At 35.5% G+C, this 19,545-nt stretch overlaps 1 protein-coding gene across 1 annotated transcript; it reads right to left on the bottom strand.

Moving 5' to 3' along the window:
- Positions 1 to 5,821: 5,821 nt before the first annotated feature.
- Positions 5,822 to 19,153, bottom strand: LOC141362411 (phospholipid phosphatase 3-like). The gene is made up of 6 exons (XM_073864435.1): positions 18,944 to 19,153; positions 14,060 to 14,217; positions 11,851 to 12,131; positions 8,895 to 8,952; positions 8,612 to 8,788; positions 5,822 to 6,078 (listed from the first exon to the last, which is right to left on the bottom strand). The coding sequence occupies exons 1-6, from the start codon at positions 19,071 to 19,073 to the stop codon at positions 5,950 to 5,952; spliced, it is 933 nt and encodes a 310-aa protein (XP_073720536.1). The 5' UTR covers positions 19,074 to 19,153; the 3' UTR covers positions 5,822 to 5,949.
- Positions 19,154 to 19,545: the final 392 nt, after the last annotated feature.

Raw genomic sequence — 19,545 nt, 5'->3', positions numbered from 1 at the left:
ACCGCTTATCCACCGTGAGTGATACAATGGGGGAAATAAGTATTGAACTCGTCAACATTTTTTTCAGTACATATATTTCCAATGAGGTTATTCATGTGAAATTTTCACCAGACATCAGAATTTTCCCTTCTAGGACTTTTTTTCTCCTAGGGGTTTTTTCAACCCTGGGAGGCAGCCTTCTTGGGCTTAACTTATCACCCTCTTCTATACGTTAGATTAGTAATACGCTCGCTTAAAATGTTGATTCATAGCTGCAGCAAATTTAGCTGCTTATGCTATCGTGTATTATGTTGTGCTATCTGTAGATTTTCAGTGCTTTTCACTGCTCCTATTATTGTAAAGCTGCTTTGAAACAATTACCGATGTCCATCATTCATTTTTCTGACGAACATGTTTTCAGAAATTGTCCTAGATGTTTCCGTTTACAAAATGTAAAGTTATGGGTCCGCTCCTTCACGTCCAAAAAATCGGCATCCATCCTTCACAAAAGTAATCCAAAGCAAACAGCGTCTTAGTCGTGTCCGCATTCAGATGAATGTCTCTCCATCTTCCGCATTTGTCATACGTCACAAGAAAAGTGTGTACACTACGCTAATACTCTCTTATGAATGCGGACACGACTAAGATGGCGGCGTTACCAGAAGCTAGTTATTTTCGTTTAGAAAGTTTTCAATATGGATATTTCTACAACAAACCGGCACAGCTCTTTCCGAGTGGTCCTTGGCTCTTGGCCTACTCTTCTGACTATTCTCCTTCTTCCTGGTCAGGAATCTTGCGAGGAGCTCTTGGGCTTGGCCGGTTGATGTTGCTTCCACTTGCGGATAAAGGCCCCAATGGTGCTTACAGGAAGATTCAGAAATTTTGAAATACACCTGTATCCGATTCCATCAATATGTTTCCCAACGACAAGTTTGCAAAGGTTTTGGGAGTGCTCTTTGCTTTTACCCATCATGAGATGTTTCTTGTGACAACTTGGTAACAAATAATGATATGAAGAGTTTGGTTCCAAAATGCAATAAATCCATTTTTTGGCGGTAACAATTTAAAAAAATAAATGCACAGATAGGAAATATAATTACTTTCTAAATACTTATGGATTTCACCTGGTTCCTTGACTTCATGACTATCTTTGTTCTTTTTTCCTGTGTTATTTTAATTGCACATAACTTTATTTACGGACTTTAATGTTGTGAATTTTTTTTATTTGTTGATTTTTTTGAGTTAATTCTGATTTCTGGTGAAAATTTCATGTGAATAACCTCATTGAAAATATATGTCCTGAAATTAATGTTAATGCGTTTAATACTTATTTCCCCCACTGTATTTTTATGCTACTTCAACTTTTCTTCAACTGCATTTTTTTACCGTGTTCTCTTGCTCTATATTTACAAGACGCAGGGATTGTTCAAGATTTTGCATAACAAAAACCTAGATTGTTTAACAATGTTAAATCACACCTATTCATCTCGATTATAAAAACAATGTGATAATAGTGAATATCTACAGCGCTTGAAATGGAAATAGTTGGTGGTTTGCCATGTACAGAATTTCAGAGAGGTCACGTTCATTGAATCGAGCGTTTATGTTCAGTCAGCAGTATTTCACTTTCCGTCGGCTCCCCAAGAGAGTCGCTCATGAACATATGGAGGTAATTTGAGTGAATTCTTTAGTGACAAAAAAATGTAAAGAAAATGGACCTAGTGTTTGAATGAAGCTGCAAGACGTCTTAAGAGACTGGGTGGAGGTCTTCAAAATCATTCCCATCTCTCATGGTTTTCATCCTTAGCAGATATATTTCTTTGTAATTTTAATACGGTGAAGTTAAAAGTAAATGGGTAACAGTAAAGCTACATCCACATACACACTTATCTTACAGTTTAAAAGACTATACAAATATTTTAATAAACTTTAGTGTTGTACTTGTAATGAATGCATTAAAAACATATTCAGACATTTGCTTTGTGTTAGTTTTTATGTAGTCCTTTTCACCAAGACCTAATCATATTTCATTTACTCTTTCATCTTCAGTAAACCATTAAACCCAAACAAACGTAAAGCTGTAAAAACGTGATGGAGTTTATTTGTATTTTAGGCTCATGAGTCTGGGAATGTGTTAATGTTGGAGAAAGTGAGATGTGAGTTTGGCCACATTAAAGACATTCCTGCGTGTATGGTTCCAGGTAAAACATTAACGGGGAAAGCCACTTTCGATTGCATTTTCTAGAGCCCCCTTCTCCAAATCTTACCCTGGAGGTCCAGAGCCTGCAGAGTTTAGTTCCAACCTTGATCAAACACACCTGCACAAGCTAATCAAGGTCTTCATGATCACTAGAAAATCACAGGTGATTAGGGTTGGAGCTAAACTCTGCAGTGCTCTGGACCTCCAGGGTAAGATTTGAGGAACCCTGTTCTAGAGCAACCAACTTCCTTTGAGAATTCTTGTTTGGATTTGAAGAGGCAAAAGAGCGAGTGTGCAGGTATCTATACTCCATTTTGTTAAACGGGACCACTTTGGATTTACATATTGACCTCTATGTGGTAGAATGATAGAAAACAGGTAAATATACCAATATGTTTCTGGGTGTGTACTGACACATCTTACCCCACTCCTGTTGCGGCCAGTGACTTCTTTTTCGAGGGTGAACGATGTCAAAGCATGCATTTTATGTAGGCATGTGTTCCGCGCGTCATGTCAAAATACATGCTAGCTGCAGACGCTTCTGAGGGGTATATGATAAAAGAGACGCTCACGTTTACCAGATACTTGCTTTAATCTCATGTGTAATTCAGGGTTCCCACGGGTCCTTGAAAGTTTGTGAATCTGGGGAAAACAATTCAAGGCCCTGGGAATATTATGAAAATATACATACATAGATACAGGTCATTAAAAGTGCCTATTTTATGTTTTCTAGAAAAAAAAATATTCACTGTGTAGCGTAGGATAATATAAAAATTCTAGACTTTATGCACATGTGCTAAACTGTTCGCTTCAAATGCTTATGTCTTCTGTATGCGAATGTTGATTCATACCAAAATGCTTTTTTGCAAAGTTGTGTTTGACACATGAAAACGTCTCAGGTTACATATATAACTTTTGTTTTCTGAGAAGGGAACGAGACGCTGTTGCTGCGTCCGAAACCGCCTACTTCATACTATATAGTACGCAAAAAGCAGTGGGCGAGGCGAGTAGTATGTCCGAAAACATAGTATTCGAAAAACAGTATGCGAAAAGTACCCGGATGACCTACTACTTCCAGTTAGATTTTGCAGTGTGCATACGATGGACACTTCACTATCCCATGATGCCCCGGGTGAGGAGTTATCCAACAAAGATGAAGAGGCATGCGGCTGTTTTTGCGCTGGAATGACATGGCGTGATGACGACTTTGGTCACATGATGTAGCAACATGGCGGATGAAGTACGTCCCAATCCCATTCATACTACCAGGATTCATACTATACAGTACCTACTGTTTTAACGGCAAGTAAGTAGGTACTTCATCTTATTCAGTACCTACTGTACAGTATGCGGTTTCGGACGCAGCCTGTGTCTCCCTTGCCATACTTCCTGCGTCTCTGTAACACCGTCTTTGGCAATATTTCAGATAGCGATATACTTCCTGACTCCCGCGACACCCTGTCTTAGTTGTTAAGCCTCACCATTTGGTTGAATTTGATAAACACATTCAGATGCACTTACTCAAAGTGTCACCGCAGTGACACAGCGCAAGTCCCTCGAAAGGGAACTTTAACAATGAATCTTAAAGGGAAACACCATGTAACCTTGCTCTCACTTGAAATGTGTCTCCACATTTAGTCCTTGAATTTGAGGGTATTGGACCTGGAAAGTCCTTGAAAGGTCCTTGAATTTGATGTTAACTATGGTGTGGGAACCCTGGTAATTAGTGTTTAGTGTTAAGTTAGTGTATTTAGTAAACGTGAGTGTCACTTTTATCATAAACCCTTTCGAGGTGTGTAAAGCAAGCACATATTTTGACATGACGCATGATGCACATAGGTTCACATGACGCAACAAACACATATTTTGACATGATGAGCCATACACATGAAACCCCCGAACACATATTTTGTCCCCCGAACACTGTCCTACTCTCTCCTAAACCACAGAGCATTTCATTTCCAAATTCTTATATACTGAACCTGTATAAATTATATTACAAATTATATGAACATTACAACAGATCCACTTTTCATAAAATAACCAGAAACTGAACTATATATTTAAGGCATGTTGCAGTGTTGTCAAAGCAATTCATACTAATCGACTCAAATTAAGTTTTATTTTATTGAAAATTTATTCACATTTTTTCCCCAGGTGGCTTTGTTTCACAACAGCTTTGTTCTTTCGGTAAAAACATTTACTTTTTTTAATCTTGAGTCACATTAGTGGTCACTAGTAATCGTGCAATGCATACGCCAATTTCCAATTTCTTGTGCATAGGCAAGTCCTTCCTGTTCACTTAATACGCCACAACTCTTCATGATGTTTTATGTATTGGTTTCACTTTTTTCTTGTTTTTATTTTACCATTGTGGGGTTAGAATATCTTTTTGTTACATAAAATGACCAAACCCAATTTTAATCCAAACTCAAAGCGACCATGGTTTAAAAAAATTGACAAAAACATGGGGATCTAACACCCAAGCCACAATAGCTTAAAGGTGACATAGAATGATTGAACGGGGTATTTATCCTTGTTCTGTGATGTGACATGTAGACAAATTTTTTTTGTTTGGGTCTGCCTTAGAAGCTTCCTAAAAACCTCTCTCAGATAGCTCTATTAGGGTGGGGAATTTTAAACAAGTGGTTTTGCACCTATTTGGCTCCCCCTACTGGCTTAACTTGCAATCTCATTACTGATTGGTTGACTTTGCTGCCACTCAAAAAATGTAGCCAATTATTTTAAAGTGGATGGGCAGTTAGATGCCTGTGATGTCATAAGCATCAGTTTTTCAGATTGGGCTGTTTTCTGGCTGACATTTCTAAAAGAGGAATTTCTAAAGACTGAGATGTTTAGCATCTCTAACACTTTTTGTATGTTGGTGAATGCGGGTAGACTACCATTATTCAACAAAGACAAATGTAAAAATGGTTGTTCATTCTCTGTCCCCTTTAATAAAAAAAAAAAAAAAATACATAAAACGACACAAAAAGATGCACTGTATTAAGTGAACAGGATGGACTGGCGTATTACATGCACCCAAAATTGGAATTTGCCGTTATGTATTGCACGACTTTACAGACTGCATGTTATTTATACACACTTCATGAGAATGGTTTTGGTATAGCAGTGCCACTATATGTACAAAGCAAAACACAAACGTAGATACAAGTTGTTCGTTTCTGCATTTAAAAGTTGTATGTACACAAAACTTCCGAAATACAAAGAGTCCCAAGCGATTGTTTTTTTTACCTTCTATCCAGCAGAAGGAAGCTCTGTAAAATCTGCCCGTCAATTGAATCGCCAGCTGTTTATCATCACACATCTGACAATCTTGCTTTTCTATACACAAAACAACACACTGTACACAAAAACAGAGTAATGGACAGTTGCACAGTTTTAACCATTCAATACAGAAGTCTTCTGAATATGTAGCTCTGTATTCACATTGCTATAAAAGTAACTGTCCTTTGTTTAATAAGTTTAACTAATCATCCTTCCAGTGGCACAGGAATTTGTTTAAAAAAGTAAAGTTTACAAGTATATAATGATTCATGATATGAGATATATCATGTCTGTCATGTTATTTCCTGCAGTTGAAAATAAAAAGTTTTGTTTGCTGCGTAACAAATGTATAGCAAAAAGTTATAGATGGCACTAAATATGTTGATTATATAGTGGTGTCAAGTTTCCTCATACATCTTGTACATACATCTACTGTATTCAGCATCAGCCAATCAGCTGACTGAATCCAGTCACAGTAGGTGTTATGCTATAGTGAGATGGTTGGTCCGCTCCCTAATGTCCACAGATAACAGACAGTCTATCTTTCTGATGGCATCTGGTAGAGAAGAGCTCCTGACTTTTGACCTGAAGAGGTTCGACACGTAAAACACCTGGAAATTACAAGAAACGTGGTAATTGGTAAATGTGACCCCCTTAATAAATATTTACAAACGTAATTCATAAATAATGTGTCATGCACAAACAGGTTAAGGCCACTTGCTTTGACCGTTTGCTGTGACAACTTATTCATTACAGCCAACACATTTACACATTTCTTACTGTGGTTTAAATGCCCAAAAACCTTTTAAGGACAAATGTTGATATTAGAGATGCACCGATATATATCGGCCAATAATTGGTTTTGGACAATAGACATGCACCGATATATCGGCCAAAAATCGGTATCGGATGATAAAAGCAATTTTTACACTATTGGCAATCGTCATGCTTGATATAAAATACAGGAAAGATGCAAACAACTTTGAAGTTATTAAGTGTAAAAAATTTGGTAGCAAATTCTTTTCATTACAGCAAAGTCTGTAATCCTTAAATGTATTTTTCATGGCTAAGTTTTGTAAACTTTTTTAACCAAGCATTCAATTAATAATGATCTTACCACCATAACAACGGTGGTAAAATGGACGGCCAAATGCAGAATCAAAGTTTATCACAAGTGACCTCTCCATAGATCATCGGCAAAAGTAAATGAAGAGTTTCGTTGCAAAACGAGATAACCACCGTTTTTTTAATTGTTCAGAAATCTCGTTTTTTGGTTGTGCATTCCAATTAATTTCAATGCAACTGCAGTTGGTTTGTTTTGATTTAAACCTTCATAACTTAAAAAATACAGCTAAGTAGCACCATAACACAAAATAATAACATGATAACATAATAATAAACATGTTTTGACAAAAATGTTAAAAAATGGATTTATCTCGTTTTGCAACGAAACTCTTCAAATGTAGAGATTGTTCACACAAATACAAAACACCATGTGACAAATGACATGACAATATGTTATAACACAAAAATGTAACATAATACAACCTAATGTATGTAACTGGTAAAAAACATAAGATGAAACAATTATTTAAATTAAATATCAGCAAATGTCATGCAGGGAATTATGGGAATGTCCCTTTTACCGTAAATTTTAAGGGGGCTTGTATTTCTAACTTACTGAAATCACAATTTTAACAATATTTTACCATTAAATTATATGAATTGTAAGAAAATTATGATTTATTTTGAGCATTAAATAATTCAAAGGACCGAAGTGAATAATTATTCCGCTTATACCACGGTTACCACAAAAATCTGGTGCCTATATTTAAGACATTTGACAAGTTAGGTGTGCAGTTTACAGAAAAATAATCAACACCCATAGAAAATCTTTCAACCAATCAAAATAAAGCATTCAACAGCCCCGTGGTATAGTTGTATATAATGTATAATCCCATTGAATATTACATATTTACATCATAAAAGTAAGGAATAATTGACGACGGGCCATTGAATTATTCAAAAATAATGTACACCTGTTATTACACTGTGGGTGTGCATTATTTTCAAATAATTTAAAAGACCCGAGTTAATTATTTCTCTTATACACTGAAAAAAGCTTCATTCAATTTACTTGATGTTTTTAAGGTTGCAATGAATTTATTTAAGCTACATTTAAACAAAAGTTTTTTTATTTTATTTTTCAATTTTTTTTTGTTTAAATCTAGCTTAAATAAATTTATTGCAACCACTTACCTGACATTTGACAATTTAGGTGTGTGGTTTACAGAAAAATAATCAACACCCATAGAAAATATTTCAACCAATCAACATAAAGCATTCAACAGCCCCGTGGTATAGTTGTATATAATGTATAATCGCATTGAATATTACATATTTACATCATAAAAGTAAGGAATAATTGACGACGGGCTGTTGAATTATTCAAAAATAATGCACACCTGTTACACTGTGGGTGTGCATTATTTTCAAATAATTTAAAAGACCAGAGTTAATTATTTCTCTTATACACTGAAAAAAGCTTCATTCAATTTACTACATTTTTTAAGGTAAATGGTTGCAATGAATTTATTTAAGCTACATTTAAACAAAAGTTTTTTATTTTATATTTCTAATTTTTTTGTTTAAATCTATTGATTTAAATTGATTGCAACCACTTACCTTTTTTCAGTGTACTATGGTTACCACAAACATTGCTATGGTGCCTATTTTTAAGACATTTGACATTGGTGTGCGGTTTACAGAAAAATAATCAACACCCATAGAAAATCTTTCAACCAATCAGAATAAAGCATTCAACAGGCCCGTGGTAATATGTGATAATTAACACCATTCATTTAAAAAAAAAAAACCCATACATTTTACTTTAATTTATCGTATATAATAAAATTTTATGTTTTGTTTAAGGAAAACACCACTGTTTTTCAATATTTTACTATGTTCTTAATAAGATGAATTTATACATTTATACAATTATATTTAGTCCACTTTAATAGGTGTTTTACCATCAAAATAAAGTGTTATCTCTAATGCCAATAAATCACAAAAAGCATATATTTAATAATATATGTACAGAGTGTTGTCATTGCACTTATTTAAGTATAAGAGACTTGTTCTTACAGTGCAGTACGACACGAGAGCTCCCTGAACAAAGCCTGCGAGTATGTCACTGGGGTGATGTTTATGATCGGAGACGCGCGACAGCCCGGTGTAAAACGCCATCATGATCAGGGTGAACTGAAGGAGCGGTCTGAGAACACGAGCACCTCGCCAGGACAACCGGGAGTGCAGGTACAACTACATGATCAAAGACAAAACTCATTAAACAATCACAGACAAGCACTATTATAAAGACACAGTAAGTTTGTAAGTAATGAGCCATATGTAATGCACAAATACTTACAGCTAAATACAGCATCGTGTACATGGAGAATGAGGCGTGGCCAGAAAAGAAGGATTTCCTATTTATAATCATAAAGGAAATTATGTTTTATTATAATCATGATTTATTCTCTGTCAACAGTCAATATATAGGAGAAAATATTTTAAAATAAAACACATACAACAAAGAAACACATGTTGTGTGTTCATTTTTGCATTTCAGTTCAGATTTCGGTTTTATTGATGGTGAAACATTTATGACATATCTTTAATGAACATCTAATGGCTGCATTCATATATGTTCTGTGTGTGATGGTTATAACATTTTTCACTTTGACTTTAAATGTGCAGTGTGTAATTTTTAAAAGAATCTCAACAGAAATGCTAAATAATATACAAAACTATAATATACGTAACTATAACCGTTATGTTTTATTACCTTAGAATGAGACGTTTTTATCTACATACACTTACATGGAAGGCGCCATTTTGTGCCGCCATGTTTCTACAGAAGCCCTTAACGGACAAACTTTTTTTACTAAGTTGTCTTCGACAATGACATGTTTGTCCGGTGGCGGCTACCGTAGCTTCTCTATGCGTTTCAAAAGCAAGGCGTGATCAGTGAACTGAGCCATTGGTTGCAATACACAACCTTACCACTAGATGCCCCCAAAATGTACACACTGCACATTTAAACTGTAATTTTTGTATTTTTCATAAAAATAAAATATTTTTTAATGGACTCAAATTAATTTTACTTTGAAAAGACAAACATGTGATGAGCTTCTGGTTGTTACAACATGTCTATAGTTACTCGGTTATGACACTTGTGTCACTTTGAGGGGTAATAATGACTTTAAATATAGAAATTAAAATTAATAGAAATTCTTCTGAAATTTTCTCTTCTAATAATTTCTAGCATTATTTGTACACAGTTTGCATTGTATTTGCTGTAGGTATTATAAATATTTTAGTGTGACTTTAAGGCTCATCCCTTGCAGAAGTCAAAAACATGGGAAACATGGTTTTGGAGTTTTCTAACGAAACTCATGTAAATGATACATTTTAAAGAAATATGTGCACATCTTAGGCAAACATACCGAGCCCCTTAGGTGACTTTGGAGTAAAAAAAATCTAAAGTTTAGTTTCAATTTTCACTTGCGCGTGCGCACTTGAAAGGGAAAGTTTCACGTGCGCATGCGATAGTTTCACGTGAACGCGAAAGTTTCACATGAGCACGCAAAACTAAACGTGGTAGTTTCACGTGCGCATGCAATGACTAAACTTTACTTAATTTTTGCTCCATGTAAAATTAAAATAAAGGTAAACCGGCAGACTACTATTTTTGGTTGCATAGAAAGTTTAATAAATCAACATTGTAACCAACAAATGGTTTTTAACACATTATAAACTTGTTTGTCGGTTTTACTAATTTCACATACATTTTATGCAAAACATATGAAAATTTACATTTAAAACCCTTGTTTTATATTAAATAGCATGTTTTTGCACATGTGAAACTCAAGCACATAAAATATATATCATTTTTGTATGTTTTTTTCCCACAGTGTAATTTTTATTAAAAAAATTACTTTGGTTGGTAAAATGTGATATTTTTTATCTTAAATTCTCTCACTTTTTGAGGTGAAAAAAGGTAAAAAGTATTACTTAAATGGATAACACCTAAAAAAACTTACATTTCACTTAAAGTGAGAAAATTTGCGAAACATTTATTTTTACATTTTTAGGCATTACAAATTTAACTTTTTTACTTTTTTAACTTTAAATAACTTTTTACAGTGTAGCGCCACTGTACGAACCCCGCGCCCCGTTGCTTAAAAGAAGGGAGTCTAGTGGTATTTCATGCATTCTGGCTTATTAACACATTAAAGAGTTGGATTCTTATGCATAACATGGGCAAAGTTTCAAACAAATTTCTGTGCCAAATGCACACTTCTTACAAGTCCTGCACGGGTCCATTTTTGGAGACTGGTTCCCGCCCATACCCGCAAAGTTCAGCACCAGATCCGATCCGTCACCCGTGATGATATCAAAATTAAATCCGCACCCACCCAGACCCCTATAATATTTGGCCCGTTACCCGACCCGCACACGCATAAATCACACACGCTAAAATCATTCCAATTAAAGTGTTTTATTTTTTTTATCTCATACACCTCTCCCAACATAACAAAAGCGTCATGAATGGGCTAATGATGTTTTGCGCCATTCAAGTAGCCTACCATCCGCACCTAAATAGGCTATGGAACCTGATAACTATAATAGACCTATTAATTAAAAAAAGGACAAGAAAAAATACAACCTACTTACACAACCCCTGCTGTGCTCCTACAAGATTTCTAAGAGAAGATGTTCCCAGGTTCCGGTTATCAACGTCAAAACTTTATGCAACTCCTGCAACGCTCGCTCCAACTAGGCTACGGGAAGAATCAACAAAGGTTGTGCACTGTCGCAGTGGTGGTGACGTGATGGGTCAAATGTCATATGTTGCGTGTGTAATGTAATTTAGACATACAAATATTGCACATATTTTCATTCACGCTACTACCCGCCCACACGGAGTTAATTATCCGCCCGCATCCCCGCCCGTGAATTTTAGCAATGTCACAATCGACCCGTTTTAGACACTTTTATGCAGGTATCCGCGGGTAAACCGACCCGTTGCAGGACTCTGCTTAAAAGTATCAGAAAGTTTATTTGCCTACTTATTTTGTTACATAACAAGTGCTCAAAGTATAAAGGAAGTCCTTATTTGGGCACTTCTCTTGGAATAGCGCACACACCAACCTAGGGCTGACACAAAATGTAGCGTTACAAGTAAATCTGATGAAACTAAAGACTCTTCTGAGATACAAAGGTTGTAATACTACCCTATATGTACTTAAGATTAACATGAAATTAGCAGAAACAGTTTGTGTTAGGTGACCTTTAAGAATATACAGTAGGTCATACTGTACCTGGCTTCCTGAATTTTCCCATCATCTCCCGTGCACCTGTACTCTGTGATGTAACCAAGGGAACAATTGACTGACGTCAAATCCGGCTGGCACACATCCAGGAAGTGAGGTCGTAAGCGGCCCACAGAGACTTTGGCAATATCGGTGAAAGACTGACTGACCGCACAGCCGAACATGAACACACCAACTTGCTTGTAGAGAGCAGAGATGTATGGGTTTCCGACAAACGTGTTGGAGCTTTTATGAAGGTAGCGAATTCGGTAGCTCTCACCTATTGTGATCTGGAAATGTCAAAGGTCAGAATTGTCTAATCAAATCTCATACCGTTAATCAAAGACAAGTTTAATCAAGATCAGTAATGAACAATGTAACTCGAAAATTATCATTTGTCTAAAATATTTTTTGGTAAAATGTTTGGATAGAAAGCTTGTGCTTTGAAGTCCTCTTGGTTTGATATGTTAGCATCTAATGTCATTCATACATTTTACAATAAGATTGTATTTGTTAACAATGATTTAATGCATTAGCTAACATAAACTAACAATGAACAATACTTCTACAGCATTTACTAATCTTAGTTCATGTTCATGTAAATAAAATAAGTAGGGCTGTCAAAAGATTAATCGTGATTAATCGCATACAAAACAAGTTTGTTTGTGCATAATATATTTGTGTGTGTATTGTGTGTAATTATCATCTATACATGTTGAGAGGTCAGAGGAGAATGGGCCGACTGATTCAAGCTGATAGAAGAGCAACTTTGACTGAAATAAACACTTGTTACAACCGAGGTATGCAACAAAGCATTTGTGAAGCCACAACACGCACAACCTTGAGGCGGATGGGCTACAACAGCAGAAGACCCCACCGGGTACCACCCATCTCCACTACAAATAAGAAAAAGAGGCTACAATTTGCACGAGCTCACCAAAATTGAACCGTTGAAGACTGGAAAAATGTTGCCTGGTCTGATAAGTCTCGATTTCTGTTGAGACATTTAGATGGTAGAGTCATAATTTGGTGTAAACAGAATGAGAACATGGATCCATCATGCCTTGTTTCCACTGTGCAGGCTGGTGGTGGTGGTGTAATGGTGTGGGGGATGTTTTCTTGGCACACTTTAGGCCCCTTAGTGCCAATTGGGCATTGTTTAAATGCCATGGCCTACCTGAGCATTGTTTCTGACCATGTCCATCCCTTTATGACCACCATGTACCCATCTTCTGATGGCTACTTCCAGCAGGATAATGCACCATGTCACAAAGCTCAAATAATTTAAAATTGGTTTCTTGAACATGACAATGAGTTCACTGTACTAAAATGGCCCCCACAGTCACCAGATCTCAACCCAATAGAGCATCTTTGTGATGTGGTGGAACGGGAGCTTCGTGTCCTGGATGTGCATCCCACAAATCTCCATCAACAGCAAGATGCTATCCTATCAATATGGGCCAACATTTCTAAAGAATGCTTTCAGCACCTTGTTGAATCAATGCCATGTAGAATTAAGGCAGTTTTGAAGGCGAAAGGGGGTCAAACACAGTATTAGTATGGTGTTCCTAATAATCCTTTAGGTGAGTGTATATGCATGCGTGTGTAAAATAATTACACACAGTGCATACATATATATCATGCAAAAACAAACTTTTATTTTGTATGCGATTCATCTTTTGACAGGCCTACAACACAAGTTAAAAATAAAATAAAAATCTTGGAAAAATAGGCAGGATTCTCTGCTCTCAAACGCCAGGGGTGTGTCTTCACTGAAACCACACCCACTTGCGGGAAAGCTGATGTCTCTTTCAATTTTCAAATAGCGCTACAAACTGCATGGATGCAAGCAATTATGTTAGGGGCGGGGCATTGAGCCACCCTTTCAACACAGCCAAAATAATCCTGAACTGAAACTCCACAATTCAGTACTACATAGTTCACAGTCTTTGTAATGTGCAATGCATTTCTAACATTTATAATGTGTTTAGAAACAATTCTCTGAAATGACTTTACAAAGTCTTTAACTGCCATTACCAAGAATTAATAAGTGCTGAGAATCTATATGGTTCAATGTTGGTTCATGTTACTTAAAACATACCAATACAACTCTATTTTTTAAATGTGACATAAGTGTCCAAATACTTTTTGGGCCCGCACTGTATATATTTTTCCTTAAAGATCTCCCAAAAGTATAAACGCAATAAAACGGACTTACAGAGAGAATGACGATAAGCATGCCGGCCGCTGACAGAACGCCATCGCTGATGGTGTCTCTATGTTTGGCAGGATATTTGATGGACTCATCTGAACAATAGAAACCACGTCTGTAGGGTTTCACAGCTCCAGACTCTATAATCAGAAACGGCAGGGCTGCTACAGGCACAACAAAAAAGAGAAATCATCAGTTAAGGGGTGCAATATGGGGGTTTGTTATTAAAATATGATATACCCTCAGAGCCATTCAAATACCAGAATGTTATAAAGACTTGAAGGGCGAGTCCTCTGGATGAAATAAGATGGATGGAATTATTACACTTCACTTTATTTCTGAAAGTGGTGAATATGGTTTAATAGTTTATATGCTAATTTCCTAAAGAGAAAGCAACAATTAGCCAGCAGTACTTATCATTTCAGTGGTTTCATGTTATAGTTCAAATATACACTGTAAAAATGTTGCTGTAGTTATGCAGCTATTTTCCAGTAACTTACTGTAGATTTAAACTTACACTGTAAAAAATTTGCTGTAATTATGCAGCTGGTTGCCAGTAACTTACTGTAGAAGGTAAAGACTGAAAATGTTTCATGTTTATTTAACTTTGAACAAACTGTTGCCAGTAAATAACATAAATGTAAAATCTACAGTAAGTTACTGGCAGCTAGTTGCCAGTAATACTGTAATTTCTACAGAATTTTTTTACAGTGCATGTTATTTACTGGTAAAAATGTGTTTAAAGTTAAATGAACATTAAACATTCACAAATCTTTATCTTTTACAGAATAAAACTATAAAATAACAGCCTCATGCAAAGCATTCTGGAAACAAGAAATCTTCATCAACCTTTTTTTCGTTTTTTTTTTCTTAAAAATTTTGTTTCCCAGAATGCTTTGCATGAGGCTGTTATTTTAGTGTTTTATTCTGTAAAAATAAAGACTTGTTCATGTTTAATGTTCATTTAACTTTGAACAAACTGTTGCCAGTAAATTACATCAATGTACATCTACAGTATATTACTGGCAAACAGCTGACCGTACTACTGTAATTTCTACAAAAAAAAAACCATGTATAATCTGAGAGGCAAAACGAATTGTTTTAGGTAGCAAAACGTGTTATCTCTGTATTATCTTAAACAACCTGATCTCACAAAGGTCCATGGTATAGTCAAGGAATATTTTTCTCAGTTATTCGTGTCACGAATCACCGCATTTTTCCGTGTCCGTGCGACAGACTTTCTTTTCCGTGTCAGTTATTCAATTGTTTCTCCAATTTTCACTTTGGTTTGGGTGAATTTTTTTCCGGATTTTTAAACAATTGTCGCCGGACGTTAGGGTAAGAGTTGGGTTTAGGTCATTTTATGTAACAAAAAGTCGTTCTAGCCCCAAACCCAAGCAACAATGGCATAAAATGACATGACAATAGTGCAGAAGTTTTGTTTGGGCAAAAGTACTTTAATTTTAAAAACTTGTAAAAGCTTTAAGATCTAGTGAGTGTAAGAGGAACTTGATTCTTACATTTCATGAGCACCATAAACATCTAAATGGAGTGCTGAATGGAGAAAGGAAGCAGATGTCAAACCAAGAGTAGTGAGGTATGTAAGAAATGTGGAATAATATAGCATAAGTGAAAAATGAGAGTATGGACAGGACAGGGAGCTTGTATAGTTTCTGTGCTTTCTGATAACTTGATATTAATATTAAAATTCATATCCTGCACGTTATATCCTTCATTATCCAGCCGGTTTACAACAATCATTCGAAAGTGTGTACAGTACGTTTGTTGGGAAATTATATCTTATTATAAAACGGTTAGTTCCAATCCTTGATTCTGATTGGTCAATAGGTGTGCTTTATTCACGATAAAACACTGCTATGACTGCTTCACCCAACGGTTCTATTTAATATCACTGCGCCCTTAGCAACACCCTTAGCAACACATAAACATATAATGAGACAGGAGCCGTTTCTCAATATGCGTTCTTGTCTGTACTTGCGTTCTTGTGGACTTGTGAAACGTCATCAGTCGCGGCCCAAGTACTGTTCCAATTCAAAGTTCGCATCAAGCCCAAGTTCACATAAAATCCCCGGATGTGTTCTTGATCCGCCCATTTTATCGAGGATGCATCAGAGGAGACTTGTGTGGACTTATGACAGCGAAGTTTCCCAGAATGCATTTCGCGTCAGAAGTTCGTTCTTCCGAGTCTGAACTTGCAAGTCCGAACTAGGAAGGACACAAGTCCGAACTTGGCGTACTTGGTATTGAGAAATGGCTAAAGTCTGAGAACAGTTTGTTGTTTTTATTTGAGTTTTCATGTTGTTGTTCGCAGTCAGGGACTATTTTTTCTAGCGGAAAAAAATGCTTTTATTGATTTAACTTCATGAAAGTTGTACTAATTTTTTTTTTTACTTTAATATTGTGTGGTAACCGTTTTATTAAAGCAATAAGGTACTCGAGGCAAGTGCTGTATCGTGAATAAGTAACGGCTGAAGGGGTTGCTTCGCGTCGTGCCTAACAACGCCCTTCAGCCGTTACTTATTCACTATACAGCACAGCCTCTCATACCTTATTGCTTACTTATATCCTCATTTTCTTGTTTAAAATTAAAATTTAATCCAACCAGTCATGATAGTGACCGTGAAAAAGGTTTACATTTCTAAAACTTTAAAAATGTTATTGAATTTTGTTTCGGTCCATTTCCTGCATGGAAATAATAAAGGGTCTCAATTAAATATGTGCAGTTTCTTATGGATGGTGCAAAATGTCACAGGACCAGAGTGCTTTAATTCCTGTTTGAACCACGAGAAGATGATGGCTGCATCAAAGCCCAAAAACAAAGGGTTATAAATGTACACTGTAAAAAATTCTGTAGAAATTATAGTATTACTGCCAACTAGCTGCCAGTAACTTACTGTAGATTTTACATTTATGTTATTTACTGGTAACAGTTTGTTCAAAGTTAAATGAACATGAAACATTTTCAAGTCTTTACCTTCCACATTAAGTTACTCGCAAACCAGCTGCAAAATTACAGCTATTTATTCTACTTTTTTCTACCATGTAAGTGAATGGGGCTCATTATCGTTTTGGTTACAAACATTCCTCAAAATATATTCCTATAAATTAATACAGGTTTGTAACAACATTAGAGTAAGACATTTTTGGTGAATTTTTGTGAAAATTTAACAAAGATTCTTGAAGGTGTCTAGTATTAATATATGAGTTCACAATTATTTAGTTTTGTTGAGTGGTCATGGAATGAGTAAACATGTTGATGGCAAAAATAGTGACAGGTGTGAAAGACAGTACATAACATTTACAGTACTACACTGTAAAAAGTAAAAGTTGGATCAACTTAAAAATTACTTTGTAAAAATTAGAATCTGAAGTTATTTAAACGAAAATAAGAGCGTAATTCAAGAAAAAAATATCCTTTATTTTTTTTAACGTCAAGTGACAAAATTTTAAAGTCAGCATTGGGTCACAAAAAATGGAAGAGCCCAGCCTGCTGAGTTGACATATAACCCATGCTGGGTTGTTTCAACACAAAACCCTGGGTTATTTTAACCCAATGTTGGGTCAAATATAAACATTTTCTGGGTTGATTTTAACCAAGCTGGGTTGAAAATAACCCAGCTTTTTTTAAGTATACTTTAATTGGTAACACCTTAAATATTTAATTGGTAACACCTTAAATATTTAAACATTTTTAACTCTTTCACCGCCATTGACGAGATATCTCGTGAATTAAGAGAAAACGCTTCCCCGCCAATGACGAGATTTTCCGTCTTTCCGCAATACCGCTATTATCCACCAGGTGGACTTCCGCAACTTATACAACCCGGAAGTAGCGCCTCACGTGAAAGAGAAAGAACTCTGTGTATGTTTTAAAGATCGCTCTGAATCTGATCTCTATCAAAAGTCCTTTGCAAAAATGAAATTATCTCATATTGGGTGTTTTTGAAGAAACCTACCCATGTTTGAGAGGTGATTACAAGAGAACTAATGAAGGTAGGATGAAACTTTTTTTTGTTTGAAAGCATAGGGTCTGTTCTTTCATCTTATATATTGTTTGTTTATATATTTAAAGAAGAACATTTTCTGGAAGGCATTAAACTTTTGAGAAAATCATGAAAAATGCTGGCACTGGCTGGCAACTTTTTTTTTAAAACGCTGGCAGGGAAAGAGTTAAGTTAAAATTTTTACTTAAAGTGTGGAAATTTAAGTTGAAAAACTTCAATTGTATAGGCATTACCAATTAAAGTAATTTTTTAAGTTGATCTAACTTAACATTTTTACAATGTATACAGTTGCCGTATTAGTGAAGGTTGCATTAAAGTTTCACAATGACAAAGTCACAGTTAGTATTGCACTAAATAAAAAGTTCACAATTGTATTGGCATTAACTTACATTATCGTTTTTCAGCATTTTTTAAATATTTGTTATAGTAAATGCATTAGATAAAGTTAACGTGTTAAAATGTCAGAATCACATTATCCCACCCGTAACAACTTTCACTGACCATAAAACTATTTTTTTTTCACAAATTTTCCATAAAAATTATTATTGATTACTTCAGAAGGTTATAATGACACATTTTTTGGAAATGTTCATGTCTGGGAAAATTTTTGGATTAAATGGGTTAGGCAGGTATGATTTCAAAAAGGACAAAATGAAAAACAAAATAATAAAAATGTATAAATGTAATAAAAAATATAAAATAATAAAAAAGATTTAAGTGGTAACATTTTTAATTCATCTGCCAGAAGTTACAGCACACCAGACGATCTGAGGTATCCCTCACATGAACAATAGAGGCTTAACAAAAAACACTTAATGCCAGGTAATGGGAAATAAAATATGTCAGCGAATGCTAAATGACTTACCAAGAAACAAGCAGAAAAGGTCCAGTCCGACCATCAGTCGATTTCTTCTGTAATCCTTGCAGTCATTCTTGTTATTCAGTCCGTTGCTGCTGTCTGCAGTCATGGCTTTTTCCACCAATAACTGTTGCATTTATTAACCTTGATTTATTACTAAAGACTAAAATCTAAAACAACAACTCACAATTAAACTCAAACTGAATGCAATGTATTCACGTCGTCGTGTTTTCAGCTAGGTGACTTAACACTGCACTAAACTAACAGCACTCCAACAAACCCTCTTTTCCAAAACGACAAAAACCGAACAGCCCCTCCACCCCCTCTCATTGGACTTAACTCAAACCACATGGTGTCCATTAAACCAACCAGGGTTTGTAAACCTGACAGCTTACAAAACTGAGACTCTCAATGGCACATCTGGAATTGTGTGTTATATGCATACAGCAGGTTTAGGTCTCATAATGCTATCTGAAGTAATCAAATAACACTGTCAACATTAGCAGATGCTGTAAAGCAACCTGCAACTCATTTTAATTCACATTATATCTCAAATTATGAATCACAACCTTTGCGTCAGGCCTTTAATCGACAAGCCACATTGCTCA

Source organism: Misgurnus anguillicaudatus, unplaced genomic scaffold (genome assembly GCF_027580225.2).
Source record: "Misgurnus anguillicaudatus unplaced genomic scaffold, ASM2758022v2 HiC_scaffold_26, whole genome shotgun sequence".
NCBI lineage: Eukaryota > Metazoa > Chordata > Actinopteri > Cypriniformes > Cobitidae > Misgurnus > Misgurnus anguillicaudatus.
This window is presented reverse-complemented; position numbering and strand designations above follow the sequence as displayed.

Coding starts and splice junctions, on each gene's coding strand:
- LOC141362411 (XM_073864435.1), bottom strand. CDS start 19,073: ATGCAACAGTTATTGGTGGAAAAAGCCATGACTGCAGACAGCAGCAAC. Junction 12,132..14,059: donor TGCTTATCGTCATTCTCTCT/GTAAGTCCGTTT, acceptor TGACATTTCCAG/ATCACAATAGGTGAGAGCTA. Junction 8,789..8,894: donor ACACGATGCTGTATTTAGCT/GTAAGTATTTGT, acceptor TTGATCATGTAG/TTGTACCTGCACTCCCGGTT.